A 23,045-nucleotide genomic window follows, 5' to 3' on the forward strand; every position below is an offset into this window, starting at 1 on the left:
CACATTGCAGCTCTTTAAAAAAGAATAAAATAGGAGTACTATCTCAAATGGAAGTAATAAGGAACTGGATTCATTTATCTGAAATACCTAACAATCCAGTACAGATGATTGCAAGGCAGGCCTAAATATGAGTACACACTACTTACGCTGAAGATGTTTTGTTCTCCAGTCACTGCAATGTATCTGAAAACAAAGAACTACTCTGCTCCTTCTCTAAACCCAATATGCAATCCAGCATATCCAAGCCCTCTTCAGAAGCAACATGAAGTTCAGCTGCATATAGGGTGCACTAGCCAGCAGCCCTGTTGACTTAGGGAAAGTTCACAAACATTTCCTCACCACTGGGTAAGATAAGTCAGCCACACTGCTATGCAAAACAGAAGCTAGAAGAACAAAGAGCGTTTAACTTGAAGTGACTTAAAAAGCAGACTAAATTACAGCATTCAACCTATCAGGTATAGTCTGTCCACACTAGGCTACCGAATACACTGTTACTGCGCTCCGGAACCAATCCACTTCCACAAGATTTTCTTACTGTATATGAGACTCATCTTCAGTTGTAAACAACTATGACAAGGGCACTTACCAAGGACCTGTTTCATACTTGTATTTCACAGTTTCAGGCTCAGTAAATACGTGATCTGCAACAAAACAGGAAGTTTATATATAACCAGGGTTAGAGATTATTGAAGAATGACAGCACCGCTGCCAGGCCTTACAAAAAGGAAGCCTTCAGCATTCTATATGAATAGTTCACTTACTACAACCTTCAGAGAGCATGCTGAAAATGATAGCCACCATGGTTTTCACTTGCCACACACCAAAGTCCTCCTCTGTTTCATCTGTAGCTAAGCCTAGATCTAAACAGGTGGTTATAGAAAACAACAGACTTGCACAATCATTTGTAAATAAATCATAAGGCTTTCCTGATACTAATACAGAACTGGTAAGCAAATGTACTGTTCTTCAGAGGGACACATGACTATTAGACATTAGTTACTCTGCTCATAAACTGGTTAATATTCACTTTAATACTCAACAGTCTGCAGACTGTTGATAGTTTATATCATATCAGTGTTCTCAGTTGCCAAAAAAAAAGGTGGGGGGGCAAACTATCACTTCAGTTATAACTGAACTTCAAACATTCAGGTGGGCCACAACAATCCTCTCAAAATTTACATGTAGGGTGTTGGGTTTGTTCTTGGGTTGCCTTTTTGTTTGTTTGTGCTTTGTTGTTGTTTGGCTGGCTTCCCCCCCCCCCCCATTTTAAACTCAGTTCAGTCAGGCTTACACAGCAGAACTATTACTATTTGCAGATAGCAGAAGCTTGAAGGCTGCCTGGTGCTGAAAAGGCCCACTGATACCTAGCGTTTCCTTTAAGATCAGGTACCAATGCAAGGGATGTTTTTTTCAGTGGATTTACTAAATTTGATTCAGTGTTAGAATCAAATTGAAAAGAAAAAAGCAGCAGCAGCACCACTCCTCTCAACACACACTTAAGCAAACACATCTTCCATTTCACCTGTGAGTTTTTACAATCCAAATATTAGTTTAGAAGAATAAAACCTGTAACAACGATAGAGATAAAACCCAAGGAATCATAACTGATTCTGGTGTAAAAGCTGCATCAAAAGGATACATTCTGCCATGGTCTTGATAGTCTGATCTTTCACGGAGGCTGAACTAGGGTAACAAGTGTGAAATTCTTTGCGCAGATCATAAAAGGAATAGAAACAGTCCGACAGCAGAAAGTTCTACAAGGAAGGCAAAAAGGTTTTGTACACACCAATCCTTTAAATTCCAATTAATATTTTTGGACTGAGAGAGGCAGTTTTAAAAACCACATAGATGCATGTCATCAGCTTGTCCACAAGAGACCGGTTTAGTTCCTTTGCAACAGTTCACATTCCATAGCCTTACAGAATTAGATATCTAGATGAGCAAACCCAAAGAGCTTCTGAGAAGCAGACCTGTGCAAAACAGCTAGAGAAAATGGATGGGGGAAGAAAAACAGTGGTAATAAAAAGAGGATCTAGGTTTTGCTACTTTGTAAGTACTCCCAATTTAAGATACTGTATTTCTTCATTTATGACTACACTGCAAAACAACATTGTACCAAACCATAGTAACAAGGAGTTTAAATAAATATTGTTAAAATGTACAAAATATCATCTCCAAGCAACTTAGAGACATTTATTCATTACTGTTCTGTACTGAACAAGAACTTTAATTACATAACTATTAGGCTAATATATGAGTGAATTTTTTTTTTTTCCCCCAAGAAATAAACCTAATTCTGGTTTAATTCTTCACTCTTTCCAATTGATTCACTACATAGAACTTCGACTTTAGCCCAGCCATAAAGCACTAATCTTGGTAAATAAAGAATTAAGAAGAGTCACAAGGCAATGCTTCTCAGAATGGTAGGAGCAGCAAAAGCCAGTATCTGAGGTTTATTAACATTTAGTGTGCAGGGGTAAAAAAAGCTTTCACAAATAAAAAACTATTGGAAAAGGGGAAAAAGAGAAAGAAATGCAACATTAAGAGACTCAGAACTTGTTCAGGTCCATTCCTCCATTTGGTATGGACAATTATTTCTCCCACAACATTAGAGTTTGCTTTTGTTTAGCCCATTAGTTTCAAGGAGGATACAGGAAGAATTACCTACAAAACACGAAAGTACTGTCACTTCTCAACACTCAACATCATCCCTGTCTCCTTCCTTGCTTCATCCCTCCATAAACAGCCACTTTTCATAAAAAGCTACAGTGTTATGTTTTAATATAACACAAATGCCAAACAACTATTTGTAGAAACTCATCATGAGCCAATACCCTTATATAGAGAAAACCCCCCCAAAATGGTCAGCTCCTTCCATGTCAGCTGCTTCCATTCCTGTGGGGTTCCTGAAGGCCCTGCCAAGCAGGCTAACTCAAGAGCCACCACCCTGCACAAAGGCAAGATGATTCTTTCTGTGCAAGACGCCCTCACAGGAACCTGGGGAGGAAGCTGCTTCTTCATGCAGGAGGAGCAAATAAGCTGCAGCACTGCTTCCTGCTGAATAAATGCAGATGGTGAACCATTGCCAGGGCAAGTCACTGCCTGCATGTTTACTCTCTGCAGGACACTGACACTTGGTAGAAACCCATGGCACCTGTGGTTTAACTCAAGCTTAGACAAAGCTTCTCCATCACCTTAGTGAAATTAGACCTGTACCTTTGCTTCCATTTCTTGAGAGACAGACATTCCTGTCTTTCCCAATTTTCCTCTTCATTACATTCATCTGACAGTCATGAAGTACTGGAATTGATTTCCAAAATCAAGTGCCAAGGTCTCTTCTCCTACTCAGGGTTGAAACAGGGAGGGGATCAACTTAAATAATCTTGGAACACTGTAGTTCCCATGGCTGAATTGTGTTCTCATCTCAAACTTATCTAAGACACTTTCTTTGATGTCCTTAAAACACAGTGCTGCCCTTCCGCATGAGCTGCGATTTCATACCTTCTTAGATGCCTCTGGGTGGAGGACTTGTCGAATGAGTAACTGCCCATCACTGCAGAGTGTGTAAGAGCTCCTTCCAAGTACTTTCAAATCACTGGATACCAGCTGACTAAACTGCAAAAGAGAGTGATACAGGTAATGGCATAAACCGAGCATGTACCATTACTATAACACTTCATGGCACCTTTGGCCTCTGTTATGTCCTTCATTTTCTATTTTTAATTTGAACTTCAAAAAGAAAAAAAACCTACCCAAGCTACCCATCACAATTTACTTATGTTTCAGAAGTTAAATGCTTAAAGAGAAGACAAACAAATTATGGTCTAATGCCTTCAACAGTAAAATGATAATCAAATTGGACCTAAGCCAGTTCTTGGTAGAGATAGTGTTACAAACTCCAGATAAAATGATTCCCTGTGTGTAAGGTGAGTAATCCCCAATACGTCAGTTCACAAGAGGAAAAGTCTTCATGTGTCTTGTTCAATGTTATTTTCCATCCTCATACAAGTTTCTTGCCATTTATTACTCTATACCAGTGTTAAATCCCTTATTCCTAATAGTCAGATAACATACTATGCTACCTACATGTGTGAATTCATGTAAATAGTAGCTTGTTAGCCAACTTTCAAGGGGACAAACACAATTATTCTAAGCTTCCCCCTTGATGCTACTCCCTCCCCGGAAAGCATCAGCTCACAAACAAAGCAATAATTAACACCTTGATGCACTAGCCACCCATTGCTCTCACCTGTATCTTACAGCTCCAAAGTGGGTATCTCCAAAAGCAAACTATAAGCTGACTTGAAATTGAGACAACTTCATTCTGTCTTTTAACCTCTGTAAGAGGAGCTTCATCACTGACACGTGACATTTTACATGGTTAGAGACTGCTCAGGAAAGATGACATTCTCATGATTGCATCCCAAACCAACGAGGTACTTGCAGTGAAAGCAAATGCTGCAGCATTTGGAGCCAAAGGTAAGGCTCCACCATTTATGGTTTAGTAGGAGCAGAGACATGGTAACACAGGCTTTGTTTCAGAACAACTGCTCTTACTTTTGTAGGCTTGGACAGCTAGCAGGGTTCCACTGCTGCTGCATTTAGAAATGCTGTAGTAGTGGCTACTACATAAGAGAGAACTGAGGAGCAGAGCTGGGTAAGAAACACCAGCATCTTGCAGATATATATATACACAGATACAATTATAGCAATATAATTTAGTTATTAAAAAGCAGAAGATAGTTGAAACTTTAGGAAGAGTGAAATATCCCTCCACAACCACCTTTATATTGCAGCTCTTTGCACGCTACTAAAACATACAAAAGCAGACAGAGAAATGTTTAAAACTAAATGAGTAACACAAAATCATCACCCAACCAACCCAACTGACCCTTGCAGTTTCAGAAAGTCACTTTCTTCCTGATTTCTAGTTCAAGAAGTGTTCCTACCACAAACAGAAGTCTTGAAGAACCTGAGGCTATACAGTAAGTCATTGTTTAAGGATGATTTCAAGTCAGAAAACTGAGATCTGAGAGTACTCAAAATACCTCAGTTGGAGTGTAAACATGAGAAAAAGAAGAAAATTCCAGAGGACTCAAAAGGAACCATTTCAGAAATGCAGTTCTGGGTACTGCCACAGTGTCAGATCAACAACAGATATTCTCACTACAGTAACAGACACAAGAACTGTGTTCTTACTAAACACAGCACTTTATTACTTCTTTTTGACTTTTGGGCACAGTAAATATTTGTAAAAAGGGATTGGAAATTGTGATAGGAATTAGCCTCCAGAAGGTGTATAGGGATTCTTGCCAAAAGGAAGCCGAGTCTTACTGAACAGTAATAAAACACTCCCCAAGCCTTCAACTTTGGACTCTGCGTTTCTGAAGATGTACAAGAGCCTATATATAAAGAGTGCAGTTAGGGAGCTAATTTGATCAGATACAAGAAGAAATCCAACACACACCATTTGAGGGAAGCAGTAAATGTATACACCCACCTGCTTTACAAATGAAACATAGGAACTGCAGTACAAAAAGACTTCATCAAGGCAGAAAACAAAGAGAAGGGAGGAAATGCTCAGGTCAAATGGTACAGGTTAAGCCAGTGAAGACCACGACTGTGCACTGACAAATTCACATTGTTTTCAGATAGCATTTCCCACACAACATACAGCTGACATGACAGACATACAACAGCTATTTTGAGAAGCCCTTGCTGAGAAGACATCCAGAAAAATGAAGCATTACATAAGAGCACCAATAGGCCAAATATTCTGAGCATACCAAGTTTTAAAGGCAGCAGCATTTGTTTTAATTTTTAACTGAGCCTAGGTATTTGCACTGCATATTTATTAAATGTTAGTGATAACATTCAACATCACAAGCTTCTTTCTAATGGGACAATTGACATGTCAAAACAATTCTCTGTTTTTCTTACTAGAGGCTAGCAGCTTAAAGTTCTTTAGATAAAATGCCACAAGGTTGGCAGGCCTTGCTGTGTACTTATTTAGAAACTTCTATTTTAAAAACAGCCTTCCTCAAACTTTGGGGTGTACTGCTCCAGAATAGGGCAAAAGGAGTGTGGGAAGAACAGGCAAGAGCCATAAGCAATCCCTCCTATCCAGAAGAGATAAGCTCTTGCATGGGTTAAAGGAGAAGAGGAATGGGGTAGCAGAGTGTCAGCGGGAAGATGTACCCAGGAGAAGGAGCATGGGTAAAAATAGCAAGCCTAGCCACAGAGGAAGGACAGATAATTGAGATTAGTCTGAACTGGGTTCTTTCATCTATGTGAGATGCCTTCAAATCCTGCAAAGATCAAGTGTGAAGGTGTAGCTGGGGACCAATACTACAGGTCACGCAGGACCCTTAAGTCTTTGTATTGTCTATCACATGTATCAAAAGGAGTTAAAGCAACCGGTGCAGATGTGTCTGTAAAGCCACACTAAGGTAAGCTATTCAGTGCTCCTGTGGAAAAGCCATCTTCTGCCTGCTTTTACTCACTAAAAATTTCAGACAGCATCTCAAGAAACAACCTCAAGCCAGCATACACCCAAATGCAGCAAGCTAAGGGCAAGTTAAGACCAGTGCCAGAGTACATCACATTTCTGTTGCACATATTGAACAACCTGTCCACAGCTCTGTCATTTCATAAATTCCATCCACAACTCCCTCACTCCACTAATAAAAACCATCTCAACTATTTACCTCCTGTCGTTCATCTTAGTGCAGCCCTCTATAGCACTCCCTCTCTTCAGCATGCAAAGCCGCCCCACCTTAAGACTTCCTCCCCCAAGCTCACACACCCCGTGGCTCCCTTGTTAATCTGCTCATTTCATAGCAACAGAGTTCTAGAGCATTAATTACCAGTGTTTGCATCTTGCAACCAGCCCTCATTTAAGCTGCAAGAACCACAATGCACTGGCATCACCCTCCACCCTGTAGAACTTATTCCACCAGGTCAGTCTCTCTAGACGACCTCTGATGAATCATTCCATATTTATGGAATATGGTCAATAATTCAATAGTGAGATTAAAAACTGAACAGAGAGGAGACGGCAACTCGAACAAGCTGCTGTGTACATTTACCTTCATGAAATCTAAGAGTTCCTGGAGAAAGGGTGGTGAGAGGGAAGGACAGAGTTGGAGCACCAGTCTGAAAAACTGGCTAAACAGGATTTTGGTCATGTAGCCGAGAGTACAAAGAGAGTGAAGAGGCATGTTTCACCAGAAGCAAAGCTGGCTGAAAGCCAGCCTGAGCTGCTGTGTTTTCTGCAAATGAATCCCAAGAGGCTGAAAAGACACAGCCCCCTTCATGTTGCCTTAACTGTAACTGAACAAAGCCGTGGAGGAGAGGAACCACAATATCCCTCATTAAGCTCTTTCTGCAGCTATGATGCACAAAGCACTAAAATAGATCTCTGGCTATTTGGCTATTCCCATTTCCCTAAATAAAAATAGCTCTCATCCTTGAGAAAGGCCACTGCATCTGTGCTCTGTGCCTGCCCTGGTAGTGAAACGCTGAGATAATTCAGTGGCAGAACACATCCGTGGTGGCAAGTGAATAATTTCTGAAACACCAAGATACTCTGGGGGATTCTCTTGTAAATTCAGCTCTGAGAAACAGCAAAACATTTAGCTACTTCTATTCATCAGACCTCCACTAGCAGCTACTGGTCTTCAAAATGGAATCTTTCTCTTCAGCAATGCACAAAGTTTCTCGGCTTTGCTTCTTTTAGCCCTACTGATCCATCAGTGCAAACAGCACCAGACAAGCTTTGTGAATAATTTTGTGCCTTAAGAATTAAAGGCATCCATGCAATTTAACCAGTCTGGAATGTTATACTGAAGTGCAACACGAATATCCAGAAAGAAGCTTAGCTTAAGGTAGACACACACCTGTACTCAAGCCTTTGGACCCAATTACAAATCAGTGCTATTTACAGGCATGTTACTAAATAACCCAAAGATAATCTGGTGATGGCACATGAATACATAATGAAGTTTCTAGCAAATTAGGATATGGGAAAAAAAAAAATAAAGTCAAGTGGTCATCATGACTTCAATGTCATCTTTAGCCTTAGGGAGGAGGACACATCACATCCGGTCCGGTCAAAAATTAGGACACAAGACAGAAGATGATACTTAATTTGGAATCAAGTCTGCCAAAACTAGAACAGGCTTAGCATTCTAGAGCAGACTTTGGGGAATAAAACAACCACCACCGTGAAAGCTTACTGAGGAGTGACATCTTTTGGTCATTATTAAAAGGAAAACTTTCAGGAATAAGTTAGAAGATAAGCTTTTCTTGGTTCCCCTAGGCTCATATATTCCACCATATTCCCTTGACCTTAAAGGACTCCTATTACTAATGTGTGTCTGTCCTAGAGAAAGTAACAATATACTCCAGAGAGCTGCAAAATACACTGTTTAAGATGAAAAATAAAAAAGAAAATGTATCTAAGGCACACAAATGCAAACTGCTTACAGGTCTTTGGCTCAAACCTGAAAAACAAGCTAACTGATTTTGGGGATGGTGGGGTTGTGTTTGTTTTGTTGCTGTTTCTTGGAGGTTTTTGGTTTGTTTTGGTTTTTTTAATCAAGAATAAGTTTCCACTCTGACCAGCACAGATCTCCAAGTAAAGCAGAAGCTAGAGACCTATTTCAGATCTCCTTTGCAAATAATTTTACCTAGACAAGAAACTTTCTCCAGTAATGAATTATTAGGAAAAAAGGGAGAGCTATATAGACACCATTAAAGGCAGGAAGCTCTAATCTAAAACCACAAAAATATCTGAGTATGCAATCATGTCTTTAGGTATGGAATTATATATGACACAAACTATAGCATGAAAAATCTCATCACATCAACTGAACTTCCCTGTTGGCATGTCTAGTCAGGCTTTCTAGATGTACAAATTTATTTCTACATTTCAATTGAATTTCTCAAGATGCTAAGTACCGAAATTTGTTGTTATTTTATTAGCATGCTGAACTCTGACAACTACAGCTTGTTTTCATTGGAACATCAAATAGAATTTACCAAGGTAAATCAGTAATGCCCCAAGATCTACAGTCTTCAGCAGATACAGCAGTGATTTATGTTGTAGAAACAACTCGGGTAGCAACCACTCTTATGCATACTCTCACGCTTCGCCACATGTGAGCTGTCAGGTGAAAAGAAGACACGAAACTTTCCTAACTGCAGCTCTCCTAGCAATGAAACCACACACTTAAATATCATATATGCTACCACTTTGCCACAAACATCACATAACCTTTGACTAAAGCCATACTGTTTATAACCATGTAGGATATCCAACCTTACTTGTGTTAAAAAGCATCATCATTAGATATTACTGTGATTTACTACATCAGAGCTTTAGACTGTTGTTCATGCCTTTGGTGTGGCTCATTCTTCACTTGCAGCGTAGAGCATGTAACAATGGTCTGTCTTCTTTCAGATAGATGAAGCATAGAAAACAGTGACAAGCACCAAAAAGGTGTGCCTGAAGGTTCTCTACTCCAAGTTCTGCTTCAACAGGCAAAGATATTGCAGTTCTGTTCTCAGAGCCTGGTTTTGCGGGAAGTCCTCTGCAACATTTTGCCTGAGCGCGCCCAAAATCTATTACACAGTTGCAGGTATGGTTCCTGCAAGGAGATCTCCAGTGGCTCAACACTGAAATAGGCTGCCCAGAGAAGCTGCAGCCTCCATTCTTGGAGATATTCATAAGCAAGACTGAAGCACCACTGGAGAAAAAAAACAAAACAAGACAAAACGCACACCACACCCTGCAACCCTGAAGTCTCCCTTAAGACTTCAAGGATATAAACACCACATGAGAAATCTCCAGCCTTGGCTTTAGTATACAAAGCTTTAGCACACACATACCACACACAGAGTGACATGTCAACTTTGGGAAATATTTTCACTTGGACTTTGTGCCTTAGACCCTGCACCCATGTGGGTTTCACATTTATTTACAATACTCTCCATGGGCACTTTTCTGCTCCTTCACTCCTCAAATCTGGGTGATAATGTCAGTCTTATCCATGCAATGGAGGAATTTAAAGCATGTCAATACTAGTGGGAGGTGCACAGCCTGCATTTCAGCCGTATTTACAAGTATGATAACCCTTTATTGTGCTAGGTAACTTTTTAAACAGAGAATCCTATAGTAAGTCCTTGCCTTTGTTCATCTGTTAACTGCTATTCCACATGGCTGATAATGGATACCTGGTGACCTTGTACTGAAATTTCTGTATGGAAAAGAAAAAAAGAGAGAGAATTGCAAGCCACAGCACAGCCCCAAGCAGCAGCTAACTATTTTTCTTTTCCCTTTCTAGCAAAACAGTAAAAAAAGAATCCTGTATTTAGATACTAGTCAGACACATGAAAAAGAAATGTCCCTTGGTTCTACTTCTTTGCAGGGGAAACTTGCAGGAGATGACAGAGGCAGCCCAGGTCTACTCACCAGAAATGTTCAAAAGCAGTATTGCCAGTCTGATTTCTCCTATTAGGAGGAAAGCAATTTTTTGCTCTAGTGAACACTAATGCCCAAGATTATTCAGTGACTGAAGACTAGCCTGGACAAAAGCATGGTTTTCATTTCCAGCATGCCACAGACAATATAGCTGTGCTCAGTATGATCAGTCAAATTACATATCACCTTATGATTCCTGAGGTACTAGGAACTATATTAAATAACTGAATGAGTGAACAGTCACAAGGGAGATGTATATTCCACCCAAAAGTCAGTTTCTATTCAACATTGGAATTTGCAAGTGTAAAAGCAGGTTTGCTTTCTTCACTCTTAAGGAGACTCAGGACAAGGCACAGAGCTTGTTCAAGTATCATAGACTGTCTTCTCCTCAAGTTACTTCTTAGTACCAACTAATCTTGTTATCATTTCCTATTCTTTCCTGAACAGAAGCCAAATACCACACATCCTGGTGCTTCTGACACTGTTCCAGAACAGGTTAATCTGTGCTGGGTGTCCATACAGACCTAACTCCTATTTTCTACCAATGGCATGAGCTAACAAAGGTAACAGAGTTAAGGTCTCAACTATTCTATGGTTGAGGTTCTGCCATAAAATTCCAGGCATCACAAATCTTCAAATGAAGTTGTTAAAAACCAAACACCCACACAAACAAACAAATACACATTTAAATCTATTTGTAAGATATCCACTTTCATCTTTCATTTTGTTGGGAAACTGAAGTTCCAGGCAGTAATATCACCCTGTTGTCCTCCTCCTGGTGTCATCACACAGGTCATTATGGCTTTCTCAGGTCAGAAAGGCACCCAGCCTATATACACCTCTTATAGTGACTACACAAGTTCAAGGGAGAAAAATGGAAGGTGCTCTTCAAGTTTATCACATCCTTCCATTCAACAAAACATTGAAAAGGACTTCGAAATTCATCATACTCCTTCAGAATGACACTGAGGGCCTGGAAAATTGTAGCTTAGGTGAGGGTAGCCTGTATTTATTTTCTGCATAAAAATAAGTTGATTTAGGATGGTTCAGTAACAGGTAGAGCATGAAACACAGAAAGGGAGCAACAGTTGCTACACTTCGTCTGTGCAGCAGCAGTTTGCAGAGCACAGAGAACAGACCACTGGATTCAGGACTGGTTCAGTCCATTGGCCTGGGTCTTTGTACAACAAAGTAAACAGCAGCTAACTGAAAGTTTTAATTCTTCCAAGGAAAGAACGAGCATTTTACGACCATTTTTGATTAATTATTTCTTAGATGGAAGTTTGCAATACCAGATTATTTGCATGCTTTCCAGCTATGGTATCTACAGCATCTAATTCAGGTAATGCATTAAGCATAAAAGGCTAGACCATGGTTCAGGCCATCTAAATGTCACAGCAATCAGGTCACAGCTTTTATCTTCAAAAGCACAATCTGTTTTAATAAGAGAGTGCTGAAATATGCAGAGTACTCCACAATAAGCTACTTGAAGTTAGCCCTGTGTAAGATAAAGCACCCCAGTCCAGCAACTTAAGAATTTCAGTTTCTGGACTTATTTCACTATTATTGTGTGTGTCAGGAAACTGTTTAATCAGGAAACACTGAGATAAAATAAGTTTCCACCTTTATACTAACCTGTATGAAAGAAGCCACTCACTAACAAGAAGAAGAAAATAATGCAACAAAGATGCATATATTGCAGAACACCTTGGAATTCGTTAGCACAGCTTGTTGTCAAGTCTGCCTTTAAGCAAAAGGAAACTGAACATTAGTAAAGAGAAAAAAAAAAAAATCTATATTCTGTCAACCTTTTACCTACATTTCAAGCAAGATTACAATAGGGCCTCACACTCCTCACAGGCTGCTTGCTATCAGCTCAACTCACAGAACAAGTCATTACAGCCTGCAACACAAGGTTGAGCCTACTTTCCAAACTCCAATTTTTAATTAATGCCATGACTGCAATATTTCCTGAAGTCTTGATTTAAGCACCAGCTCTCTCCCTCAGTGCTCTATACCTCCCCCACTTCCACTTACCTGTGTTTCAAGGACAAACTTTCATTAGCACTGTGATCTTTAGCACTGGCTCTATTGACTGTAAGGCATGGTACTTCTCTATTTACTCAACACTACCTCATTGTTTGTAGTGCAATCTTAACCAGTTGTAGAACAGACAATACTTGCAAAATTAAAGCTTTTCTTTCTATAGAGTTGTATTCCAGATTATTTTTGTAGCAATATCCAGGGAAAGTAAAAAGAAGAGACATAAAGAGAAAGAAGACATACACAGTGCATGATTCATTTTCCTTCAAAACTCTCTCATAATCCTCCTCCTCCTCAAAACTTACACTGTAAGAGGATCGTAAGCATGGACTTTTCTGAGTAACAGCCTTGAGATCCAGGAGTATCTTGGCTTATATAAGAACCCAAGCGATTCTTGTTCAGGCCTAATACCAGCAAAAAAGGCAAACTTTTAGAAACTGGATCTGCTCTGCTTCAGAAACGTGGAGGTTTTGCTTGTTCAACATGCTTTTACAAAACATGACAGAGGTGGAAGTAGATCCTTAAATCATCTTGCCTTCAGACTCGGCAATTTTAAATTCAGAGATTAGGGTAGCAACCCCATGCATCAGCAATGATGTTTGATAAAGACATTATCATCTCTAAGATATTAACAATTCACAACATAGCAGAATCTACACTTCACCTTCCAAGGGATTCAGACCAGCCCCAATATAGAACATTGACATTGAAATGTTGCTTCCTCTTACAGAACTACCTCCTCTCTTTCAGGTATCTTCTTTTCAGTCATGAAACCACTTGGGAAACAAGACTTCATGTGTTACTTCAAATATGAAGCAAGTCACATAGCTTCTTGTGATCACTCCTCAGCATCTCAGGTTTACAAGAAAGGCAGCCTGATTTACACTTTCAGTTGCTTCTTAAAGCATACCACAAGAGCAGCAGTTTTCCTCTCCTGCACTACTACTTTACATGGTGCCACTTCACATCCTTTGCAATGTGCAAAAGTTTATCCTGTACCAGTTGAATTCTTCTGTAAGAAATAACATCAGCTAATACACTTGAGAATCAATTAGGCAAACTGTACAATTCTGTCACTCATCTTGTGACCACTACGTATTTTCCAGTTCTCATCTCATGCATCCCCATCTATCCAGTAATTGAGTCAAGAGGTTTGATGTTTCACACACTGCTGCAAAGGACTCTTGAATGAACTTCCAGGCTTCCAGGTACACAGCTACAGCAAGGTCTGCTTACAAAATAAAACCTCCACAGTAGTCTTCACAATTTTGTTTTCCAAGATGCATACTATAGCTCTACTTTACTCTTAAGTAATTCTGTTGCAGTAAATTGCACTATCAGGAAAGTAATTCTGCCATAGTTTCTTTTCTGTAAAGACATTTTATTTCACACACTGCCAATATCTACACAATTCATTAAAATATTGAAGGACATGCTTAAACTTCTCAAGAACTAGAGCCAAAGAATGGAAGTGTTGATTTCAATTCAGTACAAATGAGAGCACAATTCAGGGACAGCCCTAAAACTACAGAGATAGAAACTTTTCTGTTAAGCTAACAGGTCATCACAACAGCCAAGGGTTTTTCACAAAAGAGAATGTAACTGTTTCTCAGCATTTATCCTCCATCTCTACCCACTGCAGGTCTGCAAGGAAAGGTAGCAAAGGGAAAGAAAAGCTATAGTATTTTTAAATGGAAGAATGGGAGAAGTGTCAGGGCGTTTTGGGCTTGTTTTGGGCTCATCACAGGTGGTGAGTATTTAGACTTCAATACCTTTTGTGTAATCTTTCTTTTATAACTTGCAGCTACCCTCACAGCACATAGACTTAACTGGGGGACAGATTAGTAAAGCACTTGTTCAGAAACAAAGCAAAACCAGTGGCTGTTGTGGAGCAAGTTGTGAAGAGGTTAAAGAACAGCAACACAGACTTATCAGAGCAAAGCACTAAAAAACTGTTTGTAGTGCAAACGTGACTTCTGATTCAGTACCTTCTCGGGACACACACATGAAGCTGCCTTTCAGAGTATTTGAATCCTTTCTGGAAATAAAATTGTAGCTAGCATAAACTGATCATGATTATGGGGGGAAAAAACAGAAAGAAAGCAAGCTTTGCCAGAACACACATTAGATGGCAAGGACACAAATGTAAGAAAGAGGGAGAATTACTGTTTATGTTTCTAATTAAGAGAGAGAAAAGTTTCAGTATTAACTATAGAAATTATAAAATAAAACAGGGCTAACATAATATTGTTTGGGGTTTTTAATTTCATTAATCTCCAAACAACACTTGGTTTTGGCCACAGCCTTGCTTAGCTAGCAATATCAATTCCAGCATCTATGCGTCATTCTTAAACCTAACTGTTCAGCAAAGAAGTGCTGCAACACGCTGACAAAGATGTTGCCCTTGCTTGGCAGCACTCAGCCACCCAAGGCCTTCTGCATCTAACTGAAGGGTGGTTGGGTTTTTTTACAAAAAAACTTCCAAGCAAACCAACACAGATGCAAAAACTGCAACATTTTAAACAGCTGTGACAAGAACCAGCTAAAATGCTACCAGAGGAAGAGGGAAACACTGAAGGTTTGCAGACAATCCAGAGTATCCACAAAGGTTTCCAAGCTGTTTCCATGTTAGCATGCAAGAGCTTATTGTCAAAACAAAGAATAAAGGATTTGTATTCTGTATTTACCATTCCTCAGGCACATCTGAAACCCATGAGAATAGTCCATTAACACATTTCCAGTGACTTTCTTAGTAGCTGCTTACAGAAATGAGTGGAAAGAAGTTCAGTGTCTCTGAGGATCACGTAATCCAGCAATCTCTGAATTCAAAGGCTCCTAACCTGGCTTTTATCTGTCTATTCTCAACAGGTCCTAGTAACATTTATTTTCCTATACATGCTAATCTCCCCTGACTTGGTAAGAAATTTGATGTTACCCTTAAACTTCACCAGAAGCAGCAATAGCTTCTGCTATCATTATTAAAATACCCAAAAGACAATCTGCTTAAGCATATCCTCAGACCATTGGGACAAAGGATTCACTTCTAGTGAATGCTGCCACTTCTACATTTAAGACAAGACAACCCAACTAATCAAGACAACCACACTTTTATGCTTGCAAAGAAAAGAATACACAGGTTTAGACAAAATCCTTTATCTAATTCTCTGCTTATTTTGAAGTGAAATGCACCTAAATGTAGGAGCAATGCAAGGTATAAAATGAATACTCAGATGAAAGTATTGCAGCCATGAGAGAAGCTAAGGTTATTACTTTTCCACAAAACCTAACAGAACAGAGATGCTGCCAATAAGAAATGCATTTACACGATCCACATATGAATATTCATGCATATATACATATGTACACAACAGAAGAACTGTTTCTGCTATTAACACTTCTGGTTTTGAAAGATCAAAAGTGAGTGTTTCCATAATAAGGTAGTATGAGCTAGGTAGTACAGAAGATTTGTCAAGGGAAAAATAGTTTACCTGTAGCATCAACAGGAGATTTACAAGCAGACTTCTGTAACAACAGTTAACCATCCATTTTCACTGATAAAGAAAAAAAACCAAACTCCCTGCTGTCACAGCCTGCAGCTACAGGAAGCATTAGTACATCCTGACTGCCCCACAATGAAGGCTGATGATATCCCAATATGTTCATCTAAGTTAATCACTGGAAAGTGGGAACTATTAGATGCTAATATATAGTAAAAACCCTGCACCAGACTCCAAACACACGGAGCAGGAGTTTAATCACTTGCGTGCTCTGACAACCTGAAGGGCACCTTGTGTCCATAAGTCCTTACCACTTACTGCCAATACGAGCACAAGGCCACAGTTTCACAATACAAACTGCCTGGTGGCCAACATGCCTGAAAACATCTCTCACCCACACTGCTTGTCCACACCTTGGTGTAATGACTGCCCTCAGACAACTACCTAACCAGCAACACTGCACATCAGATGGAACCACTCCAAACAGAACTGGTTTTAACCCAGAACAGTGCCCTGCTCCAGTTTAAAATGCAGCCCCAAAAACTTCTGTAATGGCAGAATGTAGGTGAGAGAGGCCTGTACAGCAGCACCTAAGTGAAAGGTGCCACTAACAAGTTTTCATACAACTTCTACTTGAGAATATGATGCAGGGTAAGAAATACCTTGTGCTGGTATCTCCATCAAACATGTTGGATCATGAAAATACAACCAAAGGGTGTAGTTTCATGGGACATGAGCTTGGACAGCAAAGCAGATCAGCAGCTCCCACCCTATTTGCTCATTTCAGTGATCCTGTTTACAGCACAGCCTCACAAAGAGTTTTACTGACACAACAAAAAGATGGTAAAGTATAGTGCAGGGGCAAGAAAGAAGCTGGCTTCACTGCTGAAGCCAAATCTATTAAACCACCCTAAGCGTTTGCTGTGGAGAAAGTCTGCTCAGTTGCACTTGCCAAAGCTTTGCAAAAAACACCTGCTCCAGTACTTCAGATCTCAGACCCAGCAAACATTCCAAACTACAAACTTGCTTAGGAGCTTTACTGAGAAGATGCAGTCATGAAATCATCTGGAGTTGGAAAATCAACCATGAGACTTCAAAACACACACACATGCACACACGCAACCACCAACACAAAACCAACAAACCAGAAAACAATCACTCTGCACATTCAGGCTTTTTTCTGCAGTCTGAAGATTCAGAGGTGTAAAAATAAAAATCATCCAAAATGAAGGTGTGACAGCTGGTAAGTGAGCCAAGAAAACTTTCTGCTAGTGCTTTCTGAAGAGGAGGCTGCAGAACAAGTTTCTCTTAAAAAGAAAAATTGTAACCGGTTTATCAAGTTCGAGGAATTCACTGCTGCTTCTGCCTCTCCCTCCAGCCCATTTGTTTCCAAATGCTCATCTAACCAGCTTGTTTCTTGCTGAATATGTTGATATGGAAGAAAATAAATTGCATCAGCTGGATGATCAATAAGCTGAGAGCTGGTAATTTGCTATTACCTACTGAAATGGCAACCCCTCAGTATTTTCAGTTTGTGCATAGTTTAGGAGGGGGAGGGAAATTACTCAGCTTTGTCTTCTGTTTAGGAAGATGAACAGAATCTGTCAATGGATTCAACATACAATGCAATGAAAGATCAGCAAGGCCAGCACAGACTTTCAGACAATTTGTTAATACTGCAATGCCCATTCATAAATGAAATTTAGATTCTTTCAATATATCCCAAAGCAGATCCAGGTCTCATGAGAACCTTTTCCTTTTCATGTGTATCGTTCAAAGTAAGATGTTAATTACAGCTAAATACTGCAGACAGCTCTCCAAAATTATTAGCTCTTCTGAGACTTATCCTTTGTCAGGGAGACATGCAAATACTGCCTTGCAAAAGGAAAGTAGCATGTCTTAAGGCAAGTCATGCTGATCTGGCCAGGTTTTCTGTATGGGGAGGACTAAGAAATCCACAACACTTTCAACTTAGAAACCTCTTTAAGAAGCCCCATACCTAGAATCGGAGAAGAACATGAAGGTATCAGCTTCTTAATGGGAATGCAACAAGGCTGTGAGAAAGGTAAAGTTCATTTTGGTTTTGCTCCTCAGAAGAACCTTCCATTCCTGCAAGGTTTCAGAGAGCAACCTGAAAATAATTTCTCCCTTAAAAGCATGGAAACTGAAAAACCATAGAGTAACAGCAGTTATTTAGAAAGCTAAATAAGTCAGTCCTCTGATTTGAGGACCTGAACAATCAAACCTTGCAAGAACTGCCCAGTAATGCAGGAAGCAACATAGGACACTATTCTCTTCTGTAAGCAGTATAGGTAATGCATGTTTAGAGGTCCATATCACAGGCTCAAAACAGCTCCAAACACACACTTTGTTAAAAAAAAAAATTAAAATACCCTATTTTTCTACTCAGTAGCATTCTGCAGCTACACCACCACACCTCAGACAGCAGCTCCAACTGCACCGTTATGGGTCCAACAACAGAGAGAAGCTATTTGTGCCATTTTGAACTAAATGCATGAAGCAGACTGCTTCCAAAGGGCACATATTTTATGACTTCAGGTAACAATTTCCCTAGTGTTCATACATTATCAGGAGCTCCCCTACTCACCCAAACCATAAGTGATATGCAATGTTTTGATAGCTGTCAGAAGACATAGCTGGATCCCATAAATGCATTAGCACACAATCAAAAGCAAGTTACTCTGGACAAGTACTTTAAAACTTGCAGCAGAACATATAGAACACACTGTGTATCAAGCAGCTGAGTTATTCAGGGGCACTGTGCTGCAGAACTTCACTTTGTAAAATTATACACCAAAAACATACTGGTGTATTTTAGAATATTTCTCAAGACAAACTCCAATAGTATAGGGTGTATCACTGTAACAATATGCATCATTTATTGAAATGCCTTGTTCCAAGCAGAGCAAAGATGCAACCACAGATTACAAGCTTTTGGTACACTATATCACTGGTGAAAAGTGAACTAAATAGCAATAGGAGGCTTTCTGTGGTCAAGGGGAAAAGTCTAGATCCACAGCAGCTGTTCTACTGTTTACCAGTTACAAATAAGAGAATGGTTGAGGTTGGGAGAGACCTCTGAAGAGCAGATAGAAGTTAGAATGGATTTGTGCTTAGTGATTCTCATTTCCCTCTACATGCAGAGACTGGAAACCCAGGGCCAAAGCCAGAAGCAGGCACTGAAACTTTGATTTACCTGACTGAGATGTGTGCTGAAGTGTGTGATTTTCAGCCGCATCATCAAATTTTCTACCACAATCCAAGTAGGGTGTGGAAAGCTAATTTCACATACCCTCTAACATTACCTCAAATTAAGGTACAAGTCTACTTCCTTTTCAAATAATCACTTCAGCCACCTGCTTTTTCTACTCAGAACACTTAACTGAGCAAAAGAAAAAAAAAAGATTGCCTGTGTGTGTTGTGCAATACCTGACCAATTCTTCAACTACATGACACAAATAAAATATTTAATGGAGTTATCTTCAAAAATACAGAAAAGTATCTACTATTAAAGAATGTGGAACTTTGCATTATGCCACTTTTACAAGTGACTTAATTCCCTCTTAACTCCCACAGTCAGAACACATGGAGGAGAAGGGAGACAAGCTTAGGTACAGCAAATTCCGGAAGACCTATGATGGAACTGGCCACATCACAACTGGCATCCAACAATTAACAGCAAAAATCATTATTCAGCTGCATAGATATGCCAAACAAAAAGTAAAAAAATTATTGGTTTTCAAGAGTCTTTACCCACCTACACACAAAGGTAGTATTTCCTTTTACTTGCTAAAGCAGACCCACCTACAGTGCAATTTATGGCAATAAGATACAATCTCTCACAAAGTATTGAGTCTAATTAAAGTGTGTCTGTTATAAAGGTAAACAGAGTGTGCTAGGCTAAGCTGTTCCAGATGTCTTTAGTGCAAGATCTGGGACAAGATCAAACCTGCAGCTGCACATTTTCTCAGGGGTTACTCTGAAGCTTAAAAAAAAGAAAAAAATAAAATCTTCTTTTGGACTGCAGTCAAACCAGTACAAGTAGAATCAATGGCACATGCAACTAGTGCTGCCAGATTTTAAGAGACATTACATTCTATTCTCAAAGCTACTTGCTCCAGTGTGAAGTCTTTAACCATTCAGTATCAGAGGGTTAGGACCTAGTCTGCCAAGTTATCTGTGTCACCAGAAGTTACAGCAACAGGAACCTGTTCTACTGCCTAAACAAGTTTCCTGCTGAAACACACCTACGAGTGATTCAGACAAGGTGTGGAAAGCCAGTTTTGTATGTTACACAAAAATGCACCATTGTATTTTTCCATTCAAGCACATTTCACGTAGAATACACGGTGAAAGCAAGCAAGCTTCCAGCAACTGCGTAAGTATACAGTACTGCATTAACATTTTTGAGGCAATTTTGGGTCTCCAGAACCACCTGGATCATATAAATGTACAGATTTACTTTCTCGGTGTGAGCTGAAGAGCAAAACAGAAACAGTAGGGGGGAAAAAAAATCCAGTTGCTTTATAATCCACTAAACTAATTAAGCTCATCACAAAAGAGTGACACACAACAAGCACAGATATGTTTCATGAAAGTATAGTTTTGAGAATTTCAACTACTTTAAGAATAATAAAAGAGGTCAGGTTTTTCAACACACATTACAGTAGTGAACCTGTAGGTTAAAACACACCACCTGAGTTTTCAAAGTTTGATGAGCACTGCTAAATTAAGTAGTGCTGTTACCAGCCTGCACTTTAAAGCTTAGAGTAAGGGAAATTTGAAATAAAAGACGACCCAGCAAAGCAATCTGAAGTCAGATCTCCCAAGGACTACAGAATCAGATCAAACACTCAGGCATTATGTGTAACTGTTTCAGAACTACCAGTTTTCTGTTTCATACGGTTCAGATGTTACCAAGTGAAAAGCAAAATTCAAGTCTATTTTCTTTTATCAGATCAGCTGAATCTTGTCCCCAGGCGTCACCCAGAGCAGCCCGTGCTCCCAAGATCAGCATCTCACCTGTTGAAGAACCCGATCCAGTGGTTCAGCTTTGCCCAGTCCCTCTGGTGTCAAGCCACTCACTTCGCGACACTGCTCACTTAAGTCCAAGTTGTCTGCTTTCACCAGGGATTTGTGTAGTGTCCCTACCTAAAACATTTAATAAAATACGGACAAAAGTGAGGCATAACCGAGTTAGCCCTTTGTAACAATGCGTTCAGACTGCAGAAAAATCAGCAAGGTGCAGTATCGCGTTCCCGATAACAAACGCAATGAGAAAAAGCATTTGTCGATTTCACAAATCGAAACCTTTGGCCTCAGTTTCTTTCCCTCCCACCCAGGAGGGCCACGCTCTCCGCTTCGGTGAATCCCAGCCGCTTTTCATGTGACGCCTTTGCTGTTTAGCACAGACTTTTGCGGGAGTTGTTAATCGCAAAGGGACCATCACACCATGCTAAAGCAGTTTGATGAATCTAGTCATGAAATTATTAAAGCCCTTCATCTCTAAGGGGCTCGTGTTTATGAGAGGGCTTTTGGAAGGGGGAGGAAATAATCAGAGCATGTTTTCAGATTAACTGAAAAATCAAGGGAGACAATATTCTCTTAAAGGTTATCCAAATATTGGCTGAACAAATAAAAAAGTCTCCCGCAGCAGGCCGCAAAGAGTCCAAGGGTTCCCCTGAACCAGCTCCCACGAAAGCGTGCACGGCTGCAGCCTAGTGAGACCAGCTTTTTGTTGTAAAGCTTCTCAAGTCCGTAGACATCTTCAAATTTGAAGCCACAGATGTTTTAAGGGAGACGGAGCAGGGGGTAGAAGCGGCCAAGCTTGCCTTAAAAGTGCGTTCTTCCCTTCAAACGGAGCAAAAAGGGCCCTCTTGAGTGCCTAGCCCGAGGAGTGAATGACCCCCGGGCAGGGGGCCCCGCTCCCTCCCCTCCCCTCGGTGCATTTGTGAAATGAACAAACGGCTCCGGGGAGGCGGCGAATGGCCGGGCGAGCCTCCTCGCCCTGCGCCCCGAGAACGCGCCTCGCACCGGGGGTCGAAGCCATACCTTCTTGCTGTGTAGATCCACAACTTGCCACACCAAGAGAATTAGTTCCCTCTCATCCGAACCCAGTTTAGCCCCATATGCACCAGCTGTTGCCCCAAACAACACCACCAAAGAGTCACTGTGCGAAGCCGTCATGACCACAGGGGGAAACAACTACAATCAAAAGCAGAGGTCAAAAAAGAGAGAAGGAAAAAAATACCAAAAAAAAAAAGAAAAAGAAAGAGAGAGACACAAACAAACAGAAAAAAAATTCTTACAGGGCTCACCCCCTACCTCCCAGTGATTAAAGGGGAAAGGAGCAAACGAGGAGTCACGATATCAAGATGAGAGAAAAAGCTCTTTAGGAGGTAGGGTATTTGAGACAAAAAAAAAATGGAGAAGCTTGCATCCCTACCTGTTCCCGGTGATCTCCTTCTTCCTATGGCTGATTGGGAGGTGAAATTAGCAAGCTGTGGGTTCCTTTCCCTCTGACATCATGGCAGAAGCCCAGCCTGAGTCTGGGCTTTTTCTTTTTTTTTTTTTTTTTTTCCCTTCCCCTTCCCCTCTCCTGAGTTACCTGCCCTTGGTACAGCTCATGTGACTCTAGTCAATCTCCCAGAGGGACGAGACCATTGGGCCTCTGGAAAAGGTGTAGGAGGGACGGAGGGAGAATCAACGCCTGGCTGATCTGGCCTGATTGGTTTTTGAGAAAGATCAGAGGAAAACTCCCTTTCTCTCTCTCTCCAATTCTGCCTGCAGGAAGTGCCTCTACCTGCTTTCAGTTTTGCGGGGTCCCGTCCGACACCGGGTGCGGGCGTTGCGCGCTCTGCTCCGCGCCTGTGGAGATGTGTGGCCAAGCTCCCGGTGTGCTGTGCCGGGAGGGGGCTCTGGGTGCTCGGACTAGATCCTTGCTTTTTGTTGTTGGCAATCTAAAGAAAAGTACACGAGAATGTGACCAAGCAGAATTTCCT

General features: G+C 40.5%; 1 protein-coding gene across 1 annotated transcript in view; it reads right to left on the reverse strand.

Annotated features, from left to right (window-relative positions):
* ESRP2 (epithelial splicing regulatory protein 2) overlaps positions 1-22,603 on the reverse strand; it is a 41,904-nt gene extending 19,301 nt beyond the window's left edge. Inside the window, exons 1-7 of the mRNA XM_054170095.1 lie at positions 22,490-22,603; positions 22,096-22,248; positions 21,067-21,195; positions 3,502-3,615; positions 1,640-1,754; positions 762-860; positions 587-641 (exon numbers count right to left, since the gene is read on the reverse strand). Coding sequence (XP_054026070.1) covers positions 587-641; positions 762-860; positions 1,640-1,754; positions 3,502-3,615; positions 21,067-21,195; positions 22,096-22,230 — 647 coding nt within the window. The 5' untranslated portion in view covers positions 22,231-22,248; positions 22,490-22,603. The remainder of the gene's footprint in view (positions 1-586; positions 642-761; positions 861-1,639; positions 1,755-3,501; positions 3,616-21,066; positions 21,196-22,095; positions 22,249-22,489) is intronic.
* Positions 22,604-23,045: the final 442 nt, after the last annotated feature.

This window comes from Dryobates pubescens, chromosome 19 (genome assembly GCF_014839835.1).
Source record: "Dryobates pubescens isolate bDryPub1 chromosome 19, bDryPub1.pri, whole genome shotgun sequence".
In the NCBI taxonomy this organism is placed as follows: domain Eukaryota; kingdom Metazoa; phylum Chordata; class Aves; order Piciformes; family Picidae; genus Dryobates; species Dryobates pubescens.